Raw genomic sequence first — 22,797 nt, 5'->3', positions numbered from 1 at the left:
AGCTGCAGCCGTGCCCGGTCACCTCTTGCTTTGTGGAACCATGGAATGGTTCGTGTTGAAGGGACCTTAAAGCTCCTCCAGCTCCAAGCCCTGCCACGGCAGGGACCCCTTCCATAGAGCAGCTTGCTCCAAGCCCCTGTGTCCAACCTGGCCTTGAGCACTGCCAGGGATGGGGCAGCCACAGCTTCTCTGGGCACCCTGTGCCAGCGCCTCAGCACCCTCACAGGGAAGAGCTTGTGCCTTGTGTCTTTGTGCATTGCTGGGCACAGGGTGGCCATGGGGAGAGTCAGCGCTGGCTGAGCACCTACCAGTGCCACAACTGGTTCTGTGACTGCATCAGAGGGGACTGGTGCCTGCCAAGGACAAAAAGGGATCAGATTTTAGTGTTTGCAGAAGGTTTTGACACACGATGCACGGTGCAAAGTACGAGCTGCTCCAGTCACAAGAGCAAAGAAACATTGGGCCAGGTTGTTCCTGCTCAGCCGGCGGTGTTGACACTCGGATGATGCATGGCCAGTGTGTGCCAGGGATGGAGCGACCATGCCCAGTGTCCACCGTCTGGTTTTGGGTTGACTGAGGGTCCCAGTGGTTCCTTTGCACTGGCTGCGGAGACAGGAGCGGCTCAGACACAGCTCCTGGCTTTCAGTTCACAACCAGCTCCACGCAGGCTGGAAGCCTCAAGCTGCCATGCTGGAAGGAAGAGCTTCCCAACAGGGCACTTAGAGCTGACGGAGCTCGGCTCTTCCGAGAGCTTGCTGTGCTCTGGGGATGGTGCCTTCGGTCGTGCAGCAGCGCTGGCTCCAGTCCCAGCGGCTCCTGCGTGTGCCTGGCTCCAGCCACGGGGTTTTTGCTGAGGCAGGACCCGGCCCTTCCTCCCTGGAAGAGCGCACTGGGGTGTGCCTGCATCCCTGCCGCGCTGGACGAGGAGAATCGAAGGAAGAGGCGAGGCAGAGCTGGGATCCCTCGGCTGCCTGTGGGGCTGGCCCTCGGCTCTGCCCTGGCTGCACGGCTGCGCCCTGAGGTCGAGCAAATACCAACAGAGTTCTGTTTGCAGCTCCGTGCCTTGTGACCTGGACCGAGTCCCAGGGCTGCCCATCAGCTGCTCATGGCGAGGGATGGGAGGGCTCCGTGCTTGGCTTGGGGCTGAGCACAGCCAGGGAGCGGCAGGCAAAGCTCCCGGCTCTAAGGGTGCTGGTTAAATTGCCATCTGTTGTTAGCGCAGCATCTCTTGTCCCTGTTGATCCTTTCAGTAGCCGCACACTCAGGTCGAGAGGAGGGTCCTGTCTTGGAATCGTTGTCTCTGGCTCCTTGGTCACATCTAAGGGCTGGCTTGGGTAAAGGTGATCGAAGCTGGGGTGGCCAATGGCTCAATGGATCATGGGCACCCCTGGGTGCTGGCGTCCATGCTGCTTGCCCATGTTTCCCCTCATGCTACACAAGGTGTATGTGTGTGTCCAAGTCTCTCAGATGAATACCTCACCTACAGTTCTCCAAAGATGGGCCCTGGGGGTACTTCAGGAGCCCCCGTGGCTTCATCTGCGATCCCCTCCATGCTAAAAGGGTGCCATCTGCCCCAGCCCAGGGGTGTCCCCTAGAGCTTGGTGCCTCAACCCCCCCTCCCTGCGTCTTGTCTTTGCAGGAGATGTGCTCTTCCAGATGGCAGAGGTGCACCGGCAGATCCAGAACCAGCTGGAGGAGATGGTGAGTCAGGGTGGCCAGGGTTTCCTCGTGGCCATGGGCTCTGCTGGTGCTGCAGCCAGGCACAATGGGTTTCACTTCTTGCCTGGGTGACACCCGCTCCCCTGCCTGCCCGGCGCTCCCCGGGCAGGGTTTGTCAGCCCTCCCCAAGGAACCGTGTCTTTTCTTTCTGCCTGCAGCTCAAGTCCTTCCACAACGAGCTCCTGACGCAGCTGGAGCAGAAGGTGGAGCTGGACTCCCGGTACCTGAGTGTGAGTCATGGACTTGTATAGCCTGGCATTGGCTTGGGCATCTCCGTGTCTCCCCTTCCTGCTGCCCAGCTCCCCACCCAAGGATGGCTGTGCCCAGGCATCACTCATGCCCCTGGTTGCTGATGGTCTCTGACCATCACACATCACCATGCACAGAACAGCCTTTTCCTCCATGTCAGACTGTTCAAGTCCCTGTTTGCTGTCTGGGCCATGGGGAACCCGCTTCTCCTAAAGGCTGGGGGGGGTCCTGCTTACTTCTGCCAACCCTTAGCAGCAGGAGCTGTGGCTGAGGTTTGGCTTCAGCTGCTCAGAGCTTTCTCCTGTCCCATCCAGGCTGCGCTGAAAAAATACCAGACAGAGCAAAGGAGCAAAGGGGACTCGCTCGACAAGTGCCAGGCAGAGCTGAAGAAGCTTCGGAAGAAGAGCCAAGGCAGCAAAAACCCCCAGAAGTACTCTGACAAGGAGCTGCAGGTAGGACCCGGGACATGGGAGGAACACGAGCATCCTCGAGGTGGGCAGTGGGTGCTGGGTACCACACGCTAGAGGTGGCCAGGTTCTTACAAGCGTTCAGATACAGGCTTGCTGTTCTCTCCAGAGGAGCGGGGGCAGCAGCATTAGGAGCGTGGTGGGATGTGGGAGGTGTGGATAGGGAGGAGGTGGCAGCCCGTGATGGAGCACATTGGTCTCGTGGCTGCCCTTGGGGAGGACGGAGCAGGGGGAGGCTGACGGCAGATGTTGTGCCGGGCTGTGCGGTGGTGATGAACCTGCTGGATCCACCGCTCCCGGTGCTCTTTAATGAATGAACCCCACAAGATCCCTAATTCCTGCTGTGCCAGATCCACCTTCCTCTGGGTGGTGTTTGCTTCAGTGTGTGCCGGGGCGGCAGCGCGTGCCGGGGCGGCCGCAGTGAATCACCGCGGTGTGATCACGGTGTGGGCTCCTGCACCGACCACGTGCCGGTGGCTGATCAGGTTGTGGCTGCGCGGGACAGGGATCCCTCATGGCACGTGCCTGGGTGGCAGTGCTGCAGGGTGGGCGCGTTTCGGAGGTTGGGTGTTGGGCTTTCCTGTAGGGATGGAGTTGGGGTCGGGATATTGATGGAGAACATCCAAGGGCACATCCCCGGCTGGTGCCAGAGCCATGAGCAGCATGTGCCAAGGCACTGCAGCACGCAGGTTACTGATGCGTTCACAGCAGGAGTTTGTCTTCTGAGGTCTCCAACCTTTAGTTTGAGCTTCGCCGGGAATGTGGGAACCTTAAATAATTGATGCACCTACGTGCAAACCCGCTCTGTCTGAAAGCACGGCTGCTGCTGGTGGAGTTAAAGCCACCGAATGACTGCAGCATGAATAGGACCTCGAAAAGGGGACAATGAACCCTGAAGGCAGAAATCCCTACCCCTGTCTGAGGCATGAGAGCATGCACTTTGCTGGGACCGGGACCTGTGACTTTGGATGCCACAGGCTGGTAACGTGTCAGTGATCCGTGCTTGCTGAAGGGGCTCTGAATGTCGCTGGCACTTCCCTCGTGGGGGCTGCGTACAGGGTGGCATTTAAAGCCATCAGGAGATAGCTACCACAAAGGTTGTGCTGGGGAAGTGACATTAATTGCACTAGAACCCGGGGAATCAGTCATTGTCTTGGCAGCGTGAATCAGAGCGAGCCCTGCAGAACAACGCAGCCGCCGTCCCCCGCCCCGGCTCGGCGTGCAGCTCCCGGTGAGGCACCGCGTGTGGCGTGGAGCTCGTGGTTGTTCCCAGCCCCGGAGGTGCCGGTGTGCGCAGGTTGGTGCCGTGCCCCGCTGCAGGGAGCGGAGCAGCTCAAACCGCTCCTGGGCAGCAGCGTCTGCAGCAGCCCTCGCTCTGGATCGCTGCTGAGCAGGAAAAGGCGCAGCGTGGGGAGCGCGGGGATCAGACCTCTGTTATCCCCAAACTGTGGAAGTGCTGATAGGGACAACAGAGCAGAGCCGCTGCCAGAGCCACCCCTCTCCTGCCAAACCCCCGCCCCGGGCTGCTGCCGTGCCGGGATCCCCAACCCACGCCCGGAGTCGGAGGAGGAGAAAATCCATCCCAGTGATCGGCTTTATACAGTGAGAGAGGAGCGGTGGCTTGATCCTCCCGCTGGGATGCGGTGGGGATGGGGTAGTCCTGTTAGCACAGGAGCTTTGGGCAGGGAAACAGGATCAGGCTTTCATTCTCTTAATCTTTCAGCAGTAAGTATTTAGGAAGCGCTTATCTCTCAAAAAGCCTTATGATGGCTTTTGAGCTTAAAGAGCTATGAGACTGCTCAACTGCGCTCTGCTTTTTTTTCCAACCTAGATCAAAACATGAAGTTAAATGGCTGAATTCAGCCAAGAGAGCAGTTTTCCCTCTCTTTGCGGCTGCTGCAGTGCTGGTATTCCCTTTCAACAGGAAAAGAGGTGATTTGGGGCCACCCTTGATGTTGTTGTTACCTTTACCAGGGTGTCAGAGTGGGGTATTGCTGCAAGGATGGGTCCAGCCTGGAGCTACCTTGGGAGCCTCATGCGGGGCTTAGTGAAACCAGGCTTGGTGAACCAGGAGCACCTGGAGGGGCTTTGCTCCACAGAATCCTTCCTCATGGGGCTCAGTTTGCTTAGCTGGCTTGTAAAACCCCAGCAACCTCCAAGCAGGCTGCTGGAGGCACCTGGTGATGCTTGCAGGAAGCTGAAGACTTCATCAGGCTGGTGCCTGGGGACCACAGACTGATGAGCAGCAACTGGATGCAGCTCTCCTAATGGGCTGTTGCAGATGACTTGTCTCGTAATGGGGGAAGCTGCTGTGGATGGAAGCGTCCTGGTAGCTGCATCAGTCATCATCTTGCAGGAGGCAATAGCATCTTACTCTGCTTTTGGAGACTCATCCACTTAAGCTCCTGTAGCAGGCGGCAGCCAGGAGTCTGATGCTCTGTCATCATCCCTCTCTGTATTTAATGCTGCAGGAAGCAGAACTGCTCCTTTCTGCCTTTTCACCACTTGTTAAGTGACCCCATCTTGTCATTGCCAGTGAGATGAGCCTGGTGGGAGAGGCAGAGCTGTCCAGAGCTCCAGGATGTGGTTTCTGTAACATCCCCTCACTGCTGAGGTGAGAGATTTGCTCAGGCTCTGATTTGCTGGGGGGCAGAGGACAGCCCTCACCTGAGCCAGGTACCAGTGTGGTTTGTCTCCATGCTCTGCTAGAGTGATCCGAAAACCCAACAGATCAGCCCAAACCTCTCACCTGTGACTTCAGTTTAGATTATCCCTCTTTGTAAAGCAGAAATAAATGCTGATATTCAGCAGGCACTGCACATAACTGACTCTCTTGTGGCTTTTGGGCAGTAGTTTTGGGAACGTAGGGATTGAGGTCTGCTTGGAGTCGGGCAGCAGCGTGATGCTCACGGATGCTTGCAGGAAGCATCTCTTGAGCTGCATCAGTCACTTGTTGCATGGCGAGAGCTGATCCAGGTTTGTCTGCAGGTCTCGCATCATCTCGCCACTGTTTCTTGTGCTTGTTTTGTGGAGTTTAATAGGTGAGGATGGGATTAAAATGGTTGGGGATGTAAAACACCTTGTGGTTTGCTGTGAAGACAACTCACGTAGCTTAAAAGCAGCTCAGAGTGCAATTAGGCTGCAGGAGCGATTTTCCATCTCCAAAGCTTTGTCTGTCATGGTCAAAAGAGATGCTGTGGTTGTGGGTTGTTAGTGCTGAATGTCACAATAAAGCTGGGCTTTTTGTTCCTTATGAATCAGTCCTGAGCTTTTGTTAAACATGAGGAATGAAAGCTGAGGCACCAAACTGCCTCCAATGTCTCATCTTAGTTATGTAGTTACTGAGGGGTTTTTTGACCTGTGTTGAGAACTGGGAGAATAAACTAATGCCATTCACTTCATGTCTTTTATGGAGAAGAATAAAACCAATATTCAGGTGAAACAGTCACCAAGGAAGCTAAACTGCTGTAATTTCATTAAACGCTGCTTGTGATCAAGCTGTGAAATCAAGGTCACGATGGGTTTAGGACCTTGATTGAATCAGCAGCCCAACAATGAAGTTATGTTGGTTCAAACTATTTATCAAATCATATTAGCTCTATGAACAATTGGATTTCTCCATCAGCCTGAGACGAAGCTGGCTGTAATTCATCCTAAAGAGCAAAGCTGAACGTGGCTGTTTGCGGTGAAAGGCTGTGCCTGACCCGGCCAAAAGGGATTTGGCACATCCATGCCGGTTGAGCAGCTGCATTGGTAACTCCGGGGGGGGCAGAGGGAGCTCCCTCTTCTTCCCAGCCCTGCACAGCCTGGGTCATGGGTTGTGGACGCTGAGCTCAGCTCCTGCCAGGTTTGTCTTTGTCCACACCTATTCCTATGAGAATATTTTAAGCGTTAAATACCACTGTGCCAAATAACTTGTGTGTGTGTGGGGGGGGTGTTATAGGCTTTTGTAATTGAAACCCCATTTGAGATTCCCATCAGGAGAAATAATTTTAGGTAGAGGTCAAGCAGCTCTAACTGACAAGGAGTTTGCACAAACCAGGTTATGAGGGCTTATGTGAAAGTCAAATAGGGAAGAACTGTGTAAAAGCTCGGTGGCTCCAGGTAACTCTGCATTAGGATGAGTGTCCAAACCCAGCAAATGCAGTCAGGGTTGCAGGGAGGGGAAGTCTTAAACTTGTCTGGACTGAAATGCCTCAAATGCCTCTTCTGGAAGCTGGTCTGCTGGTCCCTGTGCAGGTCAGGGCCATGTCTGAGGAGCATTTTGGTACCCAGCCTTGTGCATCGCTGATCAGGGTGTCTCTGTATCGAGGAACAGCTTAAGCAGCTGATCCTGAAACCCCCGCACAGCCGGCTGGGAGAGCGCTCGCCTGCTGTTTTGCTCTGTTTTATGTAATATCACATGTGTGCGTGGATGGCATTTTGCAGGAACGGTGCAGGAAGGCTCCGGCTGATGCCCTGATGAGCAGATGTGTGAGACAGGCAGCGTAATGAGGAGAGACAGCCCTTCCCAGGGGAGCAAAGGCAGGCTGGCATCCTTGGAGCAGGGCAGTGCTCCCTGGGAGCTGCTCTGAGTCTGGTTTCACCTCTGACACCCATCAGTGCAGCAGCATCCGCAGCATCCCGGGGAGGGGCTTGGCTGCAGGGTGATGGAGCTGGGGCAGTCCAGGCTGGTGGGTGGGTACCACAGTGCTGGCACTGAAAGACCTTCGCTGTCTGGAGATGTCGGTTGCGTCTGATGCTTTATTTGCCTTACTACTATCACAATTTGGTCTCCTTCCCAGCTGTGCTCTGCTGGGAAGAGCCAATGACATCCCAGGGCTTGAATCCATCACTGGGTATCGCTGCGTCCAGCTAAACAAACTGACCAACTTCCCTCTCCATCTGTAACACACTTGGGTGATGCTGGAGGCTGGAGGGAGCAAGGAGGGAATGGCATCTCCCCGAGGCTGCAGCAGGGTCCACCAGCTTCCATGCAAGGAGTGAATTCTGGGAATAAGGAGAAGCTGCATCCTTCCCCAGGAGCTACTGGAGCTGAGGATCCCCACGCTCAGTGTCTTCCTCAGTTTGGCTATATGCTGTGATAGTTTCAGCTGTTTTTCCTTGAGAGACTACTCAACAGCTTAGATGCTCTCCCTCTGTTAATCAGCCTAACTTCTTTCTTATTTTATCCCAGGACTTTCCAGTTATTCTCCCTTGTAGTTCCTTAAATAAATCCTCCCTTCTCTTGGTGTTTACTCCTTGCAGCTATTCCAGCCTGCCACAGCGGTCCAGCACAGCCCACAGTCCTCTCCCTTCCCCTTTTTTCTTTGTCCCTCCATGGGACCAGAGCTGTGTTTGGGGCCGCTACAGAGGCGCAGTCCCCTTCCTGCTCTGCATCTCCCACCGTGTGATCCTGTGTTACTGCCTTTCTGGTCTCACAGCTCATTGCTTTGCTGGCTGCTGACCCCTGGAAGGGGGCTTTGCTGCCTGCTGCTGCTTCCCTCTTGTCCCTGCATTCCCTCAGCCTGCATTACTGGCTGTGACAGAGGCATCTCCTGGTTGGTAAATGCATGTAAGGACGATTTCCACAGTTGTGTTCATGGTGATTGGCAGTGCCCTTGGCTCCTGTTCCTGACTCGTTTGCACATTCCTGGCTTGGATAGAACAGTTTGGACTAATTTTTTCCAGTAGGAAGGGTGGTTATAGAGAGCTTGACTGAAGCTCAGGGATGATGTTGCCGTTTCACCGGCACTAACTACACCGATTGCCATGTGCACTTGAAAAGGACCCGGGTCTTGACATTTCTCAGCTGTTTTCCAATCCTCACACACCTTTAGCTGTCAGCTTTGCAGTGGTGGCGAGAGGATGTCGGTGTAAGCAGCAGGGCCATTGTGTGCCCTGGCTTTTCTGTGCTGGGGGTGACAGCTGTTGCTTGAGCTGGGACTTTGCAGCATCTTCTTTCCTCTTTCATGTTTCCTTGTCCCTAATGTGCTGTCTGACCCGTTAGGTAACTTGATCTGGTTTCAGCGTGGGCATTGCCTGGCTATGGGGGGACTCAGCATGGCCAAGCTTTGCTCCAGCATCGCTCATCACCCATCAGCGCATCCTTGCTTGAGCCACCACCACCGGGGCTCCCTGGGTGCTGGGACCAGGCTCCTGCCTTGGGATTGCAGCTTCCCCGGGCCGGGCAGGAGCCATCGCTCTGCCTGCAGCAGATCCTGAGCTGCGGCAGCCTCTTAAACCAAGCCCCTTGCCCGGCGCTGCCGCACACTGACATTGCTAATTAGGTCAGCGGCTCCCGGTGCACTGGAAGTGCTGTGTTCGGGGGGGCACGGGGGAGTTATCTGAGGTTTCTCCAGCCTAGAAACCCAGAAAAAGGTTTCTGGAGCTGTTGGGTGGCTCTGGCACGTGCTCCGGCTTCTGGCACAGCCGTGAGCACTGCGAGCACTGCCCCGGCTGGCTCCTGCCCCTCAAGTGCTCCGGTCACAAATGGGGTTTCGTTTCCTCCTTTAAACTGGGGCTTTTATTTAGATGAAACTGAAAATCTGCCTTTGAAGTTAGTTGTTAGACAGCCTAAACCACGGTCTGAATTTAAAGGCAGTGCTTGAGCTTGAGTGCTTGTTGGTGAGGTCTTGGAGAAGCTTCTGAGCCACGGAGCCTGAAGACACCAGCGGGGAGGCACCTTCCTTCCACTGCTTGTCAGGTCGTGCCAAGCTGAGAAATGTGGGGTTTTGGGGGTTCAAAATGCAGGGTGGATCCAGATCCCCCCCGTACCAGGGGGAAAGGAGACCTGAGCAGCAGCAGTGAGCCCAATGGGCACCAGGCTGCAGGTAAAGCACTGCTTGCTGGTTAAAGGCAGTGCTTCTCCTTAGCACAGAGTAGTGAGATCTTAGACCGTGCTCTGCGTGTTGCGTTTTTTTCCTGTGCATCTGGCATATTTAGCCAGGTTTTTATTTAAATTGCCTTTCTGTGCATTATTTGAAAGCCCATTGTCATTTTGAGCAGATCCAAAATGAAAGCTGTCTCGTGAGCGAGGAGTGTGGCTCGCCATTTTGTAATGTAATAACGCGTAAACCAGGCTTGAATAAATCAATGGCACATCGAGCATATTTCCATGAAGTATATAAAGTGCTGAGAATACTAAGTTTAGAGCACAGGCTCTCTGCTTGCAATCGACATGTTCTAACTGGCTGCAGGCATTAAGACAAGCTTTTCTGTAGTGAAATAATTTAAAATATACTTACAAAACAAGATTTAAATTAGGGATGTAAATAAGGCTTTAATTTGCATATGTAAATCACTATTAAAAACCCTAACGTTGCTAAGATGAAGGAGAATTTCCCCTGTGTTGCAGTGTATGATGTGCTCAGGCCAAGAGCCTACCCACTGTACCTGGGCCATTGCTGCTCAGGGGGTTGTTATCCTGAATCATGGTGCTATGGTCCTTGTGCTACTGAGCTCAATTAGCTGGAGGTGGACTCATTTCACTCCTCACCTTCTCGTTCTTGATGGCCCACTTAGGAAATTAAGCAAGATGAGTTTAGGGTGTCCAGGTCCGCATTGCTCCAGCGCTCCTGTTTCAGGTGCTTTCCTTCCAGAATCTGGGCTCTGCAGGATGGGGAGCATCATCCCACCACTTCCCTCTGGAGAGAAGGGAAGGGGACTTCGTCAGGAACTACCTGTGGTGCAGGCATGTGGGGATAGTGGGGTTTGGTCCATACCGAACTGCGATGGAGGGGTTGGGGCACTGGACCTGGGGGGAGCTGCAGCTCTCTGGGCTGGCGCTGGAGCATCTTTCTCTCCTGGCTCCCATCACCACTGCTGACGCCTCTGGGCTCTGTCCTTGTACTATTCCCGGGGCTAATAATACCCAGGAGGAGGCGGTGTGCTGGGTCCTGAGCCCACTCCAGGGAATGATGCTTTCCCTGCTCGCATCCTCCCACAGCCGCCTGCTCCCACCCGCCAGCATGTGCCCGGGGCTGCTGCTGCCTCTTCCCTGCGCCATGCTGGCCCCGGTGCCTCTGTGCCTGCTGCCTTTCCCAGTGCCCTCCCCTGTGTCCCTGCCAGTCCCCATCCAGCTGGGCTCTCCCTGCGGCTTTGCTTGGGGGTGATGCAAACACCTCCATTATTTCTGCTCCTGCACTCAGTGCTGTCAGCTCAGTCACCTTCATTTATTTCTGTTTCTAAATGCAGGTGTTTGCACCGGATTTTTTCATTTGGGGAAAAAAATTACTCCTTGAAACAGGAGTTTTTACCCATTTCTCAGTCATACCCCCTTTTCCCCATCCATGTTGATGAATGTGGGGAGACCCAAAACCCACTGGGTGCAGTACAAGTTCTACATGGGGTTTGCTCTTGGAGGATGCTCTGAGCAGGGTTGGAGCAGCAGAAGGTCCAGCTCTGAACTAAAGCCCCCTTTGAAGTCTGGGATGTCATTTAATCTTACTGCTTTTGTTGAGGTTTGTTCTAGTTTATGTGCCTGCTGATAAATATTGTAACATGCTAAAAATAACTGTTAAACATGAAGGAAGAGCTAAAGCTGCTTTGGACCCTGAATTTCCAGTTAATTCCTTTCTCAGGGAAGCTCAGACTTCCTGAAGCAGGTTTAGCACGGCCTGGGCTGTGGGGTTGGTTGTGGCTTCTCAGTGTCCTGGGGAAGAGCTGGTGGCAAGGAGTGTTGGAGGGCAGGACAGTGATGAGTGAGGGAGATGCTCTTCTTAGAGGCTCGGTGGCTGCTCTCACAGTGCTACAAGGGTGGAGGCTCCTTGCAGAGGAGCTGGGTGCATCCCAAGAGGATTGAGAGAGGAGAAAGTGGCTGGGTCAGGGAGCTGGGGGCATTTCATGCCCTCTGTGCTCAGGGATGCTGATGGTGGGGCCGAGCAGCAGCCCTGCGGTCCCAGGCATTGCTCTGAAGCCCTTCCATGTGCCACGTTTGCATCGCATGGGTCAGCCTGTGTGGCTGAGTTATCCCAGCCCCATGTGCTGCCTCCATGCTCCATACGGCGCTGGCAAAGCCTCTGTGGCACAGCCGTGCTGGCACAAGTCACATCGGTGGAGCCCGAGCCTGTGCCAGCGGAGGAGCCTCCCGCTGCTGCAGGCGCTGGCAGGGGCCCGGTGTCTGCACAGCCCCGGGGTGCAGCGTCAAGGAACGGCTGCTCCGGTGGCCCTGTGCTGCTTGTGACCGGGCACGGCGGTGCTGTGCCAGCAGGCAGCCCTGCCCTGGCGCTGTCCTGGTGTCCCCAGCACCGCTCACCCTGTGCTGAGTGGTCACAGCCAGTTCGGTGCTGGCGATGGCTGTGCGTTGGAGGGGTTCAGTGCTGTCCCCCTGTGGTCCTGCCCCATCCTCACAGGCACTGATGGGCAGCAGCAGCAGAGCAGGCGCTGGCGGTGTTCAGCCTGGGTGCCGCGGTGCTTTGTGCCCTGCGGGGATGAGCGCTGGGGTCCGTTGCCAGCCCGGGTGATGCGGGCACCCCCCCCCAGCGCCCGGGCACGGCTCCGGGGCCCGCTTGGTGAGCAGGCGGCTGCTCCCGGTACAGCTCGTCCCGGCTCCCAGCCCACGTGCTGAGTCAGCGCCTCTGCGTGGGGGGGTTCTGGTGAGTAAAGGCGGGTTGGAGGCACACGTGTGCGTGTCCTGTGCGGGGGGGTCCTGCCAGCACCCCGCGAGCACCCTGCGAGCACCCTGCCTGCTGCGCTGCTGACCCCTCTCCAGGGGATGCTGCTGCACTGGCACCGGCTCCAGCCCGTGGAAGGGGGCTGGAACTGGATGAGCTTTGAAGTCCTTCCCAACCCCAACCGTTCTGTGATCCCTGCCCTGCCCACGGAGAGGAAAACTACCAAAATAACGAAGGCAGCCACCCCTGTGCTCCTCTTTCTGTTCTAGTACATCGAAGCCATCAGCAACAAGCAGGGTGAGCTGGAAAACTACGTCTCTGATGGCTATAAGACAGCTCTCACGGAAGAGAGGAGACGGTTCTGCTTCCTGGTGGAGAAACAGTGTGCAGTAGCCAAGAGTGCGATCACCTACCATGCCAAGGTGAGTCAGTCCTACTGGAGATGCCACTCTGATGCCATGCTCCTGCAGTTGCAGGGCTGCAGGTCCCGGGTGGATGCTCCTGTTGCCTATAGAACAGGCTGATATCCCGAAAGCTGCAGCTGGTGCAGAGGGAAAGGAATACACCAGTGGGTGACCCACAGACAGGGTGCCCTGGGAGACGCATGTGTTCTGGACTGGGAGATGAAGGACTTCACCCTCCTCAGAACAAGGGGGCACGTCTCCCTTTGGTGCTGCTCTGCATCTCAAAAGGGGCTTCTTGCTGCAGGAGGTCGATGAGACTGGCACTGGTTTGCTTGAGTGGTGATGGCAGGTCCTGGCAGTGTATTGTGCATTTGGCTCACCCCAGCAGTCCGGTCCCTCTGTGACACAACTTCACCTATGCAGGAGAACCTGTGGTAGGTGAATGGGGCTGAGTTCACCCCTCCTGCATGTTGTGGTCACTGAGGTGTGAGGGCTCTGTCCTGGCAAAGGCCAGTCAGGTTTCTCCTGCTTCAGCTCATTGTCCCGAACAGGTTGGAACTAAATGATCTTTAGGGTCCCTTCAAACCCAAACCATTCTGTGATTCCATGACCTGTAAAACCAGGAGAAATGTAATGCAGCACGCTGCCTGCCTGCTCAGCCTGTGCCTTACCTCCTGGCCTTACCAAGGTGGGGATTAAACCAGAGATTAAACTGCTCCAAACCCGCTCCTGCCTGTTCCTGGCATCCCACATCTCCTGAGCCAGGGGCTGGAGCTGCTGCCAGCCAGCCTGGGGAGCAGTGGCTCCCTGCACTGATGCAGAGCAGAATCCGTGCGGATGAGGGCTGGGAACGCCAGCGCTGCTCCTGCAGCCTCATGCTCCCGTTGTTCTGGTTGTTCCCCACCGCCACCCCCCGTTGCTCACAGCATCCATCTGTCACCACCGCGCTTGGCACCACGGAGCAGGAGTTTGGATTAGTCAGCGCGCTCCTCGCGCTGCGGGCTGGATGCATGCTTGGCGCATGTGAACTCCTCCTGTGGAGCAGAGAGCGGAGCGTCCCCCCTGGGAGTGGGGGGATCAGCAGGCACGAGGGTGCTGCGACCCGCAGCGTGGCTGCAGCACGGTGAACCCCACAGCTCCCTGCAGCGGCAGCAGCACGTGGAGGGTGATGGTGCAGGAGGGACGTTGCGGGCGGCTCACCCCGAGCACGGGGGGTGTATGCACGAGGTGGGCGCCTGGCCCCGCTCCAGCCTGGCCCCCGCCCCGCTGCTGCGGCTCCGGGGGGTGCTCAGTGGCTGGGTGATGGGGCTGTGCCTCTCTGGGGCCAGTGCGGAAACGCTCCGGGACCTCCGAATTGATGTTTGGATCCATGGGGACCAGGTTGTGCCCCGATGAGACCAGTTGAGAGGTCAGTCAGAGGCGTCGGGTCAGCCTCTGCCCCAGGGCCAGGGAACAGGGGTTCAGCTGCAGGGTGCCAGGGCCAGGGACTGCCAGAGCTGAACAGCCCTAAATGAGAAGCTCATTCCCTGGGCTATGGGTGACAGCACAGAGCACAGGCTGAGCCCTGTCAGGCCTTCGGGCAGGGTTATGTCCCTGCTCGGTCCATTGATGCTGTTCCACAAGGAGCCCGGTGGCTGAGAGCTGCCCCATGCAGGATACATCAGAATAAGCTGGGGAGATAAATTACCTTTTCCTTCCCTCCTTGCCATTTTTCATGCCACCTTCCTGGCCCAGCTGCTGGCAGAGCCTGGAAGTGGTAAGTCCCTGTTGTTATCACACCCATGCCATGCATAGAGGAGCCGATCAGTCTTGTGGCCAGGATCAGGCCAGCTCCTGTGCCCTCACACCTCGTTTCTCTGTTGCAGGGGAAGGAGATGCTGACACAGAAGCTGCCGCTGTGGCAGCAGTCCTGCTCGGATCCCAACAAGATCCCGGACCGCGCTATCCAACTGATGCAGCAGATGGCTGCCAGCAGCAATGGCACCATTATGCCCAGCCCTCTGTCTACATCCAAATCCAACCTCATCATCTCTGACCCCATCCCTGGTGCCAAACCTCTCCCTGTCCCCCCGGAGCTGGCACCTTTTGTAGGAGTAAGTATCTCCGTGGTGGAAGCTGTGCTGCCCTTCTGAGCAAAGCTGGAGGGACGAGCCCGGGCCAGTGTCACCGTTGTCCTCAGCAAGTTGCCTCTTGGTGGACTGCCATTGATGTGCAGGGATGGGCAGCTCCATGCATGTGCTGCCCTGGGATGTGGGAAGGAGCCTGGCATGGGAATGGGCAGCCCGTCCCCATCCCATCCTGCTTTCAGAGGGGCAGGGGCTGCAGAGGCTCTTGGGGGGGGGAACTGGGGAACCCATGAGCTGGACTCGCCTGGTCAGGGTGGTCCCAGAGCTGTGGGGCTGAACCGAGATACCCCAGTAACCGCTGGGAGTGACCCATGGCAGGAAGAGGGTCCCCCAATGGGGAGGCATGAGCTGAGCCCAGGAGGGGTTTATCAGGTGCAGGTCAGCTTGGGGCAGTCAGACACCACCGAGGTGACCCCCCTGCTCCCCCAGAGCGGTTTGTCTCAGGTGGGAGCTGAGCGCACCAGCCTGAAGCTCTGGTTGCTGTGCACCCCCTCCCGCTGCGGGAGCTGCAGTGGGATGCCCTAATGAAGCCGTTCCCCATCTTCCCCCCCTCCTCTTCCTCTCTCCGTAGCGCATGTCGGCGCAGGAGGCCATGCCGGTGATGAACGGAGTCTCAGGCCCAGACAGTGACGGGTACAACCACTGGTCTGAGATGAAGCCAGCACAGCCCAAATCTTTATCTCCTCCCCAGCCTCAGAAGCAGCTGAGTGACTCTTACTCCAACACACTCCCAGTTCGCAAAAACGTGCCACCGAAAAACAGCTACGCCTCAGGTGAGGCTCCCTCCGTGCCCCATGGGGATGCTGCTGGTGCTGCATCCCAGAGACCGGCAGCATCCCTCCGGCATAGCGCTGCTTGTGCCTCTGCAGCCGGGGGTGGGAAACGAGCAGAGCTGGACTCTACTGAGGGATATGGCACAGGGAGCACCCGTGGCTGGTGGGGGATGCCAGGAGCGGTGGCTTCATCCTGCCTGGGATGAGGGTGGGAACGTGAAGGTTATATTGGCACATGGGTGAGCTAAGCAGGGTTAGGGACCCCTGATAAGCAGGCTTGTCCTGCCCCTGGTCCCACTGGGCTGTGCCTGGGTATGGCCCCAGCGTGGAGGACTTGGAGGTGCTCACTGGTCTCTGTCTCCCACCAGCTGAAAACAAGACACTGCCACGGTCCAGCTCCATGGCCGCAGGGCTCGAGAGGAACGGCAGGACGAGGGTGCAGGCCATTTTCTCTCACGCTGCCGGAGATAACAGCACCCTCCTGAGCTTCAAGGAGGGCGATCTCATCACGCTGCTGGTGCCCGAGGCGCGGGACGGCTGGCACTATGGGGAGAGTGAGAAAACAAAGCTGTGAGTGCCAGGGCTGTCCTTGGGAACCGCCGCACGCCGGCTGCAGCCTCTGCTGGCTCCTCCGTGTGTAAACGTGGGTTTGGCTTCATCCCTGCCTTTGCTTTCCAGGAGGGGCTGGTTTCCTTTCTCCTACACACGGGTCCTTGACAATGATGGCAGCGAGCGGGTCCACACGAGGTAGGAGCTTTGTGCTGGGTGGGTGGCTGCACCACTTCCTCCCGGGGCAGAACTGTGGGCTTGGGATGGAGATGATGGAAGAGGGATTTCTTACAAGGGCACGTAATGATAGAACAAAGGGGACTGGTTTTAAACTGACAGAGGGGAGACTGAGATGAGCTCTTAGGCAGAAGCTCTTCCCTGTGAGGGTGCTGAGGTGCTGGCACAGGGTGCCCAGAGAAGCTGTGGCTGCCCCATCCCTGGCAGTGCTCAAGGCCAGGTTGGACACAGGGGCTTGGAGCAAGCTGCCCTATGGAAGAGGTCCCTGCCCGTGGCAGGGCTTGGAGCTGGAGGAGCTTTAAGGTCCTTTCCAACCCATTCCATGGTTCTATGACCAGTCCACTTCCCCAGGGCACAGTGTGTGTCAGGAATAGCTCCCAGCACAGGCAGGTAGGAGCTGTCTCAGGGGGTCTCTGGCCATGGGGTCCCCCGCTGTGGGTGGACGGGCAGCCTGGGGGGGTCTCAAACTGGGCTGGCCTGGTGCTGATGCCTCTGCTTGGGTCCCCCCTACCCAGCCTGCAGCAAGGGAAGAGCAGCAGCACCGGCAACCTGCTGGACAAGGACGACATCGCCATCCCACCGCCGGACTACGGCATGGCCTCCCAAGCCTTCCCGGCACAAGGTGCCAACACCTTCAAGCAGAGGCCGTACAGCGTGGCCGTGCCCGCCTTCTCCCAGGTGAGCCCGTGGGGCTGCTCCCACTTCGGGAGGGATGCTTTATACACAGGAGATGCTTGGGCGAATCCCGGGGCGTTAGTGCATGCTGGAGCCCGGCCCGGGGGCCCGCAGCTTCTCCATCCCACCGGTGGTTGTAAAGCAGGATGAAATGTGTTAAGCGTGTTCTCAGTCCACGGAGGGCTGCTCTCCAACCTCTGTTCGTTGTTTGTAGGACTACCTAATGCCCTATGGTTGTGCAATTAAAGACTATTCCAGTGGCCTCTGCCAACCACCCTCCGCCCACTACAAGCCTTACACTAGGTCGACAGCAGTAAGTCCGAACACACGCAATGTTTCCCTTGGGATTTACGGGCAGCTGGCTGGTTTTGCCTGGTGATCCTTGGGCCTTGCCTGGGGCCACATCTCCTCCCGAGCATCTCTCCTGGGGAGGTGGGGCGGGGGACGCAGGGAGACAGTGGGAGGGGAGAGCAGTGGATGGGGAGGTTTGGCCAATTTGGGTCACCTGGGCAGAACAGGCAAGGCACAGGGAGCAAATGGCACAAAATGCCACCGTAAACCCCCAAAGGACAACACTTGCTGACTCCATGGGAGCCTCCCACCAGAAACAGGCTGTTCACAGGCAGCTGGAAGCGTTTTCTCTGGCCCAGTCCAGGTCAAACCAGTGATGGTCCCTTGGCGATGCTGGGGTGAGCGCATGGGGCTGGGGCAGACCCTGACCAGGGCTCTGGTGGTGTCCAAGATGAGCTCAGGGCTTCTGAGCTAATGAGATGGGAGGATGCACGTACGGATGAGATCGGCTTTACCCAGGAGCCACTGGAGCAGTGGGGCTTCCCCACCAGAACAATGAGGATGGAGCCGCATTGGCTTGCCCAGAGCACTTGGCACATGCTGGCAGATGGGGAGAGGATGAGGAGGGGGAGAGGCAGCCATGCAGCACCCAACCCTTCAGCAGGATGCTCTGGAGAGGCAGCAGATCCAGTGGGATCTGGTCCTTTCTGCAGCCCCACTTCTTGATGTCTGCTGGGGTTTCCCAGTGGGGTTTGCTGCTGGATTTGGGGTTTCGTGACTGGGAGCATTCCTGGGACCATGGGAATATGGGTCTCTGATCCATGGCGCATGGCCAGCGGCTCCTGCTCTGTCCTGAAGTGGGGCTGCTCCATGGTCATATCCCAGGACAAGTCCTCACCCAAGGAGCGATGTCCTCAAGGTACATGCTCCAGCCCTGGTCCCCATCTGCTCCTCAGACCAGCGCAGTCCTTCCCTGCTGTACAGGCTGTTCAGTAGCAGCTGAAGGAGAAAATAGTCCAAAACCCTGTGGGTTTCTGGTGGGAGTTAATACAGAGAAACCTTCCACAGAGCATTTCACTGATGACTTGTTCAATCCCTTCTCAAGTGTCTCACATCTCAAAAGCAACTGGAGCTGTGCACCTCAGTCGGGCTGGGCAGAGCAGACTGGGGCTCTCCTGCCTGTTGCTTTCCCTTGGCTTGCCGGATAAAGTCCTGCTCTGAAGAGAGTGGAGCCACTTTACTTCCTGCTCCCTAAATCCCATCCGAACCATCTCCATCTCCCCCTTTCCGCTCCAAATGCATTGGCCCTGGGTCCTGATGCACTTTGGTCTGTTGGTGTGACCCTCCGGTGGCACCTGAACGGGCTCAGCCCCACGTCCCCCACCCCTCACCACGCTTCCTCCCCTCCTCTCCGCAGGGTCTCGATGACTACGGGACGAGGTCGGTCAGCAGGTAAGACCTCACCTTCCTGTCGCATTACCTGAAAGGGAATTGCTTGTGTTGCTTCTGGGTGAAGCTGTTGAGCCGTGTCCCCATGGGGGTCCCCATGTGGGTTCCCCAGGGGATGCGCAGTGGTGGGGATGAGGTTGTGTGGTGGAGAACACGGTGCAGGTCTCGTCCGAGCACGGAGGGACCCAACGTCTCCAGGGGAGGGCAGGTCCTGGGGCAGCCCCTGTGTCCCTGACCTTGCACCCCACATGAGCTCATGCTCCTCCGGAGAGAGTCAACCTCCTCAGCCTCCTTTGGATAGCAGGGCCACGGAGAGCTCACACGGTTGGGGTCATTCCCCAGCATCTTCTCCCACCCAGCAGCTCCTCCATCCCCATCCCCTCTGCCTCGCAGCCCCATCTCACTCTTGGGGATAACCCCAAACAGGGGCTGTGAGCTGAGTGGTGATGGGCAGGGGCCGAGCTCTCTGCCCCGCTCCGGTGCCGGTCCCCGTGGCACTGAACTGTGGAGCTGGGCTCCCGGGCACGGGGCTGCCTCGCGGTGCGTGCCGTGGTCCCGGCCCCTCTGGCAGTCTCCTGTGCTTTGTTCCGCAGTGGCAGTGGCAGTTTGGTATCAACGGTGTGAGGACACCTTGGCTAGCGGCTGCTTGGAAGAGCTTTCTGCTTCTTTCCCCACTTCTTTTTGTTTCTCTTTCCCCCTCATTTCTCTTTCTCTACTTCCTTTGGATTTTAAACTCTTGTGATCTTCAAGGAAACCATGGTGCTTCTCCACCCCCCCCGGTGTTCACAGTGCCCTTGTTTCTGAAGCCTTTTTCCGAGCAGAAACTGCCGCTGGGGCTGCGCTCGCTTTGCCGCAGCCCGGATGCAGTTGACACGTTAGTGGGACCCGGTTTTTTGTACCCCCTGTGACCGTTAGCGATGCACTATCACCCCTCCTCCGGGGCTGCCAGCGCCTCGCACGAGCCTGGACACAACGTCCCACACTGGAACAAATATGCATGGCCTCTGGTGTCCGTACTGTTACTGAGCATCCGGGATGCCCGCACCCGGGATGCTGTTCCCAGCCTCATCCGCTTCCACCCAACCACCCGCTGTGGTGGCTTTGGGAGAAGGGGATAGCGCAGAGCCCCCCGCCCCGGGGAAAGGGCTGCTTTAGGGCTGGGGTCCCGCCGGCCGTGGGGCGCAGCCGGCAGCCCCCCTGGAAGGGTTATTCCTGGTTGTTTTATAAATATATATATATATTTTTTGTAGCAAGGTATTGTTACCTCACGTCAGCACTGGGGCGGGTGCGGGGCCGCATCCCTACCCCCGGCTTGGCCGGGGAGGGGGGGTTTGGCAGCACCCGGGGGTCTCCCCTCGGCACTTGGGGTGCAGAGCCCTTCCCGTGCCCGTCTCCACTGCAAAGCTGTCCACGCTTTCTTTTTCTGGTGTGGTTTTTACAACCTGTCACATTGCCTGTTTACTGGGACATTGCTGGCAATAGACACACACACACGGACACGGCTTTGTTTTCTATACTCGCCTATGGGCGGACTGTAACAAGACCCTCTTGCATCGATGTCCTTTTGCTAAAGATTTTTAACACAGGATATTTCATGCTGAATGATTAAATGTAGAAGGGGGGGGGGGGGGATGTGAAACCCCACCCCAGCCTAGTGAAGCCTGTATGGAGATTGTAAAGTGCTGAAAACCCTTTTTTAAAAGCCAGAGAGAGAAATGTGCCCTGTACTGAGTTCTTGTTTGAATAAAAGTTTTATTTATTGCATTGAGCTGGGCCTCGGTGTCTTTTTCGGCTGCCGTGCCTGTGTGCTGCCCATCGCATCGCCCGCTGCACGTTGCCATGCCTTTTTTTTGTGTTCCCCTCCCCATCCCCGTGGCATTCAGAGGCCGGGGGATACCCGGGCGCTGCCTGCCCGCGCTCAGCCCCGAGGCTTTAAACAGCTTTTTGCTGAGCGGGAGCAGCTAAAACTGTTTAAGGGCTTGGTCCCTCCTCCGGGTGCATCTCGAGGGGAGGATGATGCTGCTGATGCTGCGCTTGTCGCATGCCGAGGCTGCGGCTGCGCTTTCCCGGCGGTGGGAAAGCGGCGGTGCCGATGCAGGGGGAAGGAAGCTGCCCCCCCTCCCTTCCGTAGCCCCCCCTCCGTGCCTGGCCTCTCCTCCCCGCAGGTGCCTCCCGGCTGGCCGTGCCCTTCCTTCCCCTCCTCGCAGCACCAGCAGCTCCATAAACACCGCTTTTCCTCCTTTTTCTTCTTCTTCCTCCTGCCTCCTCTGTCCGGAGGCGCTGTGTGCGGGATCACAGCCCGGTGCCTCTCGTTAACCAACACCTTCTGTTCCCACCAAGGGGCCGGAGCGCATCCCGGTGTCCTCCAACCTGCCTTCTCTTTCCCTTGCAGCCCTGATGTTGAAGTGGCCAGGTTTTGAGCTGCCCCTGCCCGTAGTTAGTAAGTTGATGGTCTCGGGGGGCCGAGCCCTGGGTGTGCTGGCGCTGGGCAGCGGGTGACGGCCGCGGGGCTGCGCGGGCACGGTGCCACCGCTCTGCTTCCCCCCTGCACCCGGCTGAGCACATCCCTCCCCCGGTCACCGCTTGTCCTGGTGGCGGGAGCTCCCGGTGTAACCGCGCTGCATCGCACGGCTCCTTGCACCGCAGACGGCTGGGGCCGCGCTTCCCTTGGGAATGCTGAGCTGCTGCTTCCCTGCTCCCCATAACCAGCCTCTTTGGTTGTAGGTGTCCAGCGACCACTGTCCCACCGGTCGCTGCATCGCTGTCCCCAGCCCTGGAGCACATCCACACTAATGTCAAGTTCTTTGAGCAGCTTCTTTTGCTTATAGACCTCCTCTGGGACGCGTCTCAGGAGCCTCCTCGTCCCAGCCATGGCCTCAGGGCAGGGAGGGAGGAGTTTCCCCGGGAGCCGGGACGCACCTCGCTGGCATTGCGGAGCCCAGGAGAGCCCCTTCCCTGTTTCTGTTTGATCCATGAGCTGGTTTTCCTGCCGGAGCTGTGGGCTCACATCCCAAGGGCTCTTCTCTGCCAGAACAAAAACAGTTAAATAACAATCCCTGGTGACTCATCAAAGCAACCTTTCCTCTCCCTCCAGTCCTGAGAATCTATTTTGGCATCCTGGGGGGAAAGTGATCTAAGAAGCTGCATTAATTAGGTGGGAAATTAATTACCCTATTTTTAAGCAGAAGCCGTTGATCTTCTAAGGAAAGCAAAAGCGCATTTGGAGAGGTGAGGGATGGAAGGGGAGCAGGGCTGGGGGAGGCAGCAAGTGCCTTTGGGGGGTTGCTGCGGAGGGATGTCCTCAATGTCCCATAGCTGCTTGGCTCCAGGTAGAGGTAGCCAGTAATCACAGCTGCTCCTAACGTGGCTTAATCTTATGGTCGTGTTTGTCTTGCTGACACTTACCTGCAGCCGTGGCTGGGGATGGCAGGGCTGTGGCTGGCCGGTGGCCCAGAGGTGGCTTTGCTGTGGTTCATGGCCATCGCCTCAGTTGCAGAAAGGAAAAGGCTTTGTGGAGCTCCATGGGGGCAGAGGAAGGGCTGGCTGTCCACAGGCAGGAGGGGCAGGGGCATGCAGGGATGCTCTGTGGCTCCCTTGGCTGCTGTGCTGGTGCATGTTTGGACCTGATGTGTCCTGATAGCTGTCTGCACCCCTGAGTTAACTCCCAGGGGGGACCTCCTGGGGCAGGTAAGGGTGCTCCCCGTGTCACAGCAGCATTTGTCCCTGGGTCCGGCCACAGGACCTGTGCATGCCGGGGCTGTGGCAGCAATGAGCTGGCCCTGGGAAGCGCTGCCGCTACCCCAGGCAGGTAAAAGCCGGCCTGGTCACGGGCTGGTGTGCTGGGAGCTGGGCTGTGCTCGGTCCCGTGGCCCTGCTGAGCTCCTCCAGCACATTCAGCTTGTTTCTTGGATATTGAACTTCTACAAAGGGTTCCCAGCTGGCACAGCACAAATCCTCTGCATGCAGCTGAATGCACTGCTCTTAGCCAGAGGGTCCCCATGAGTCCCACGGCAAACACGGAGCCATAATCCCCTCTCTGCTTCCCCATAGCAGCCCAAGGCTGCTCATGTGTGGAAATGATTCAAGCACAGTCTAGGGGGTTAGAACAGCTTCTCCAGCCCTGGCTCCCTGCTTAGCAGCCCCAGCTTTAGTCCTGCTGGAGAGCAAGGTAGGAGAACACCCTGCATGCAGCAGCACTTGCCAGCTCACGTCTTACATCCACCATGGCTTTAACAGGGAGAGAAGCAGAGGAGCTGGGAGCAGCT

At 57.4% G+C, this 22,797-nt stretch overlaps 3 protein-coding genes across 14 annotated transcripts in view; 1 reads left to right on the top strand and 2 right to left on the bottom strand.

Moving 5' to 3' along the window:
- SGSH (N-sulfoglucosamine sulfohydrolase) overlaps positions 1 to 22,797 on the bottom strand; it is a 294,044-nt gene that overhangs the window by 246,597 nt on the left and 24,650 nt on the right. The window lies entirely within an intron of this gene.
- The window catches only part of BAIAP2 (BAR/IMD domain containing adaptor protein 2), a 43,038-nt gene that overhangs the window by 18,090 nt on the left and 2,151 nt on the right, over positions 1 to 22,797 (top strand). The window contains exons 4-16 of one of the 12 annotated variants that reach the window (XM_061479897.1): positions 1,640 to 1,701; positions 1,878 to 1,949; positions 2,283 to 2,420; positions 12,298 to 12,450; positions 14,298 to 14,525; positions 15,130 to 15,331; positions 15,700 to 15,901; positions 16,010 to 16,078; positions 16,633 to 16,795; positions 17,007 to 17,105; positions 18,501 to 18,535; positions 20,925 to 20,972; positions 21,361 to 21,586. In XM_061479897.1, the coding sequence (XP_061335881.1) occupies positions 1,640 to 1,701; positions 1,878 to 1,949; positions 2,283 to 2,420; positions 12,298 to 12,450; positions 14,298 to 14,525; positions 15,130 to 15,331; positions 15,700 to 15,901; positions 16,010 to 16,078; positions 16,633 to 16,795; positions 17,007 to 17,105; positions 18,501 to 18,535; positions 20,925 to 20,952 (1,451 nt within the window). In that variant the 3' untranslated portion in view covers positions 20,953 to 20,972; positions 21,361 to 21,586. Of the gene's footprint in view, positions 1 to 1,639; positions 1,702 to 1,877; positions 1,950 to 2,282; positions 2,421 to 12,297; positions 12,451 to 14,297; positions 14,526 to 15,129; positions 15,332 to 15,699; positions 15,902 to 16,009; positions 16,079 to 16,632; positions 16,796 to 17,006; positions 17,106 to 18,500; positions 18,536 to 19,125; positions 20,301 to 20,924; positions 21,587 to 22,797 lie in introns of those variants that run through there. The other 11 variants (XM_061479896.1, XM_061479904.1, XM_061479895.1 and 8 more) reach the window with 11 other exon arrangements.
- Positions 20,265 to 22,696, bottom strand: LOC133283247 (uncharacterized). Its single transcript, XM_061479906.1, has 3 exons — positions 21,938 to 22,696; positions 21,452 to 21,556; positions 20,265 to 21,305 (listed from the first exon to the last, which is right to left on the bottom strand). The coding sequence occupies exons 1-3, from the start codon at positions 22,102 to 22,104 to the stop codon at positions 20,825 to 20,827; spliced, it is 753 nt and encodes a 250-aa protein (XP_061335890.1). The 5' UTR covers positions 22,105 to 22,696; the 3' UTR covers positions 20,265 to 20,824.

Source organism: Pezoporus flaviventris, unplaced genomic scaffold (genome assembly GCF_033815535.1).
Source record: "Pezoporus flaviventris isolate CSIRO_AGI_PZ_B2104156 unplaced genomic scaffold, CSIRO_AGI_Pfla_v1 ptg000158l, whole genome shotgun sequence".
Taxonomy (NCBI): Eukaryota; Metazoa; Chordata; class Aves; order Psittaciformes; family Psittacidae; genus Pezoporus; species Pezoporus flaviventris.
This window is presented reverse-complemented; position numbering and strand designations above follow the sequence as displayed.

Coding starts and splice junctions, on each gene's coding strand:
- LOC133283247 (XM_061479906.1), bottom strand. CDS start 22,104: ATGCCCCTGCCCCTCCTGCCTGTGGACAGCCAGCCCTTCCTCTGCCCC. Junction 21,557..21,937: donor ATCCCCAGCCACGGCTGCAG/GTAAGTGTCAGC, acceptor TTGTTCTGGCAG/AGAAGAGCCCTTGGGATGTG. Junction 21,306..21,451: donor GGCTCCGCAATGCCAGCGAG/GTGCGTCCCGGC, acceptor GATGTGCTCCAG/GGCTGGGGACAGCGATGCAG.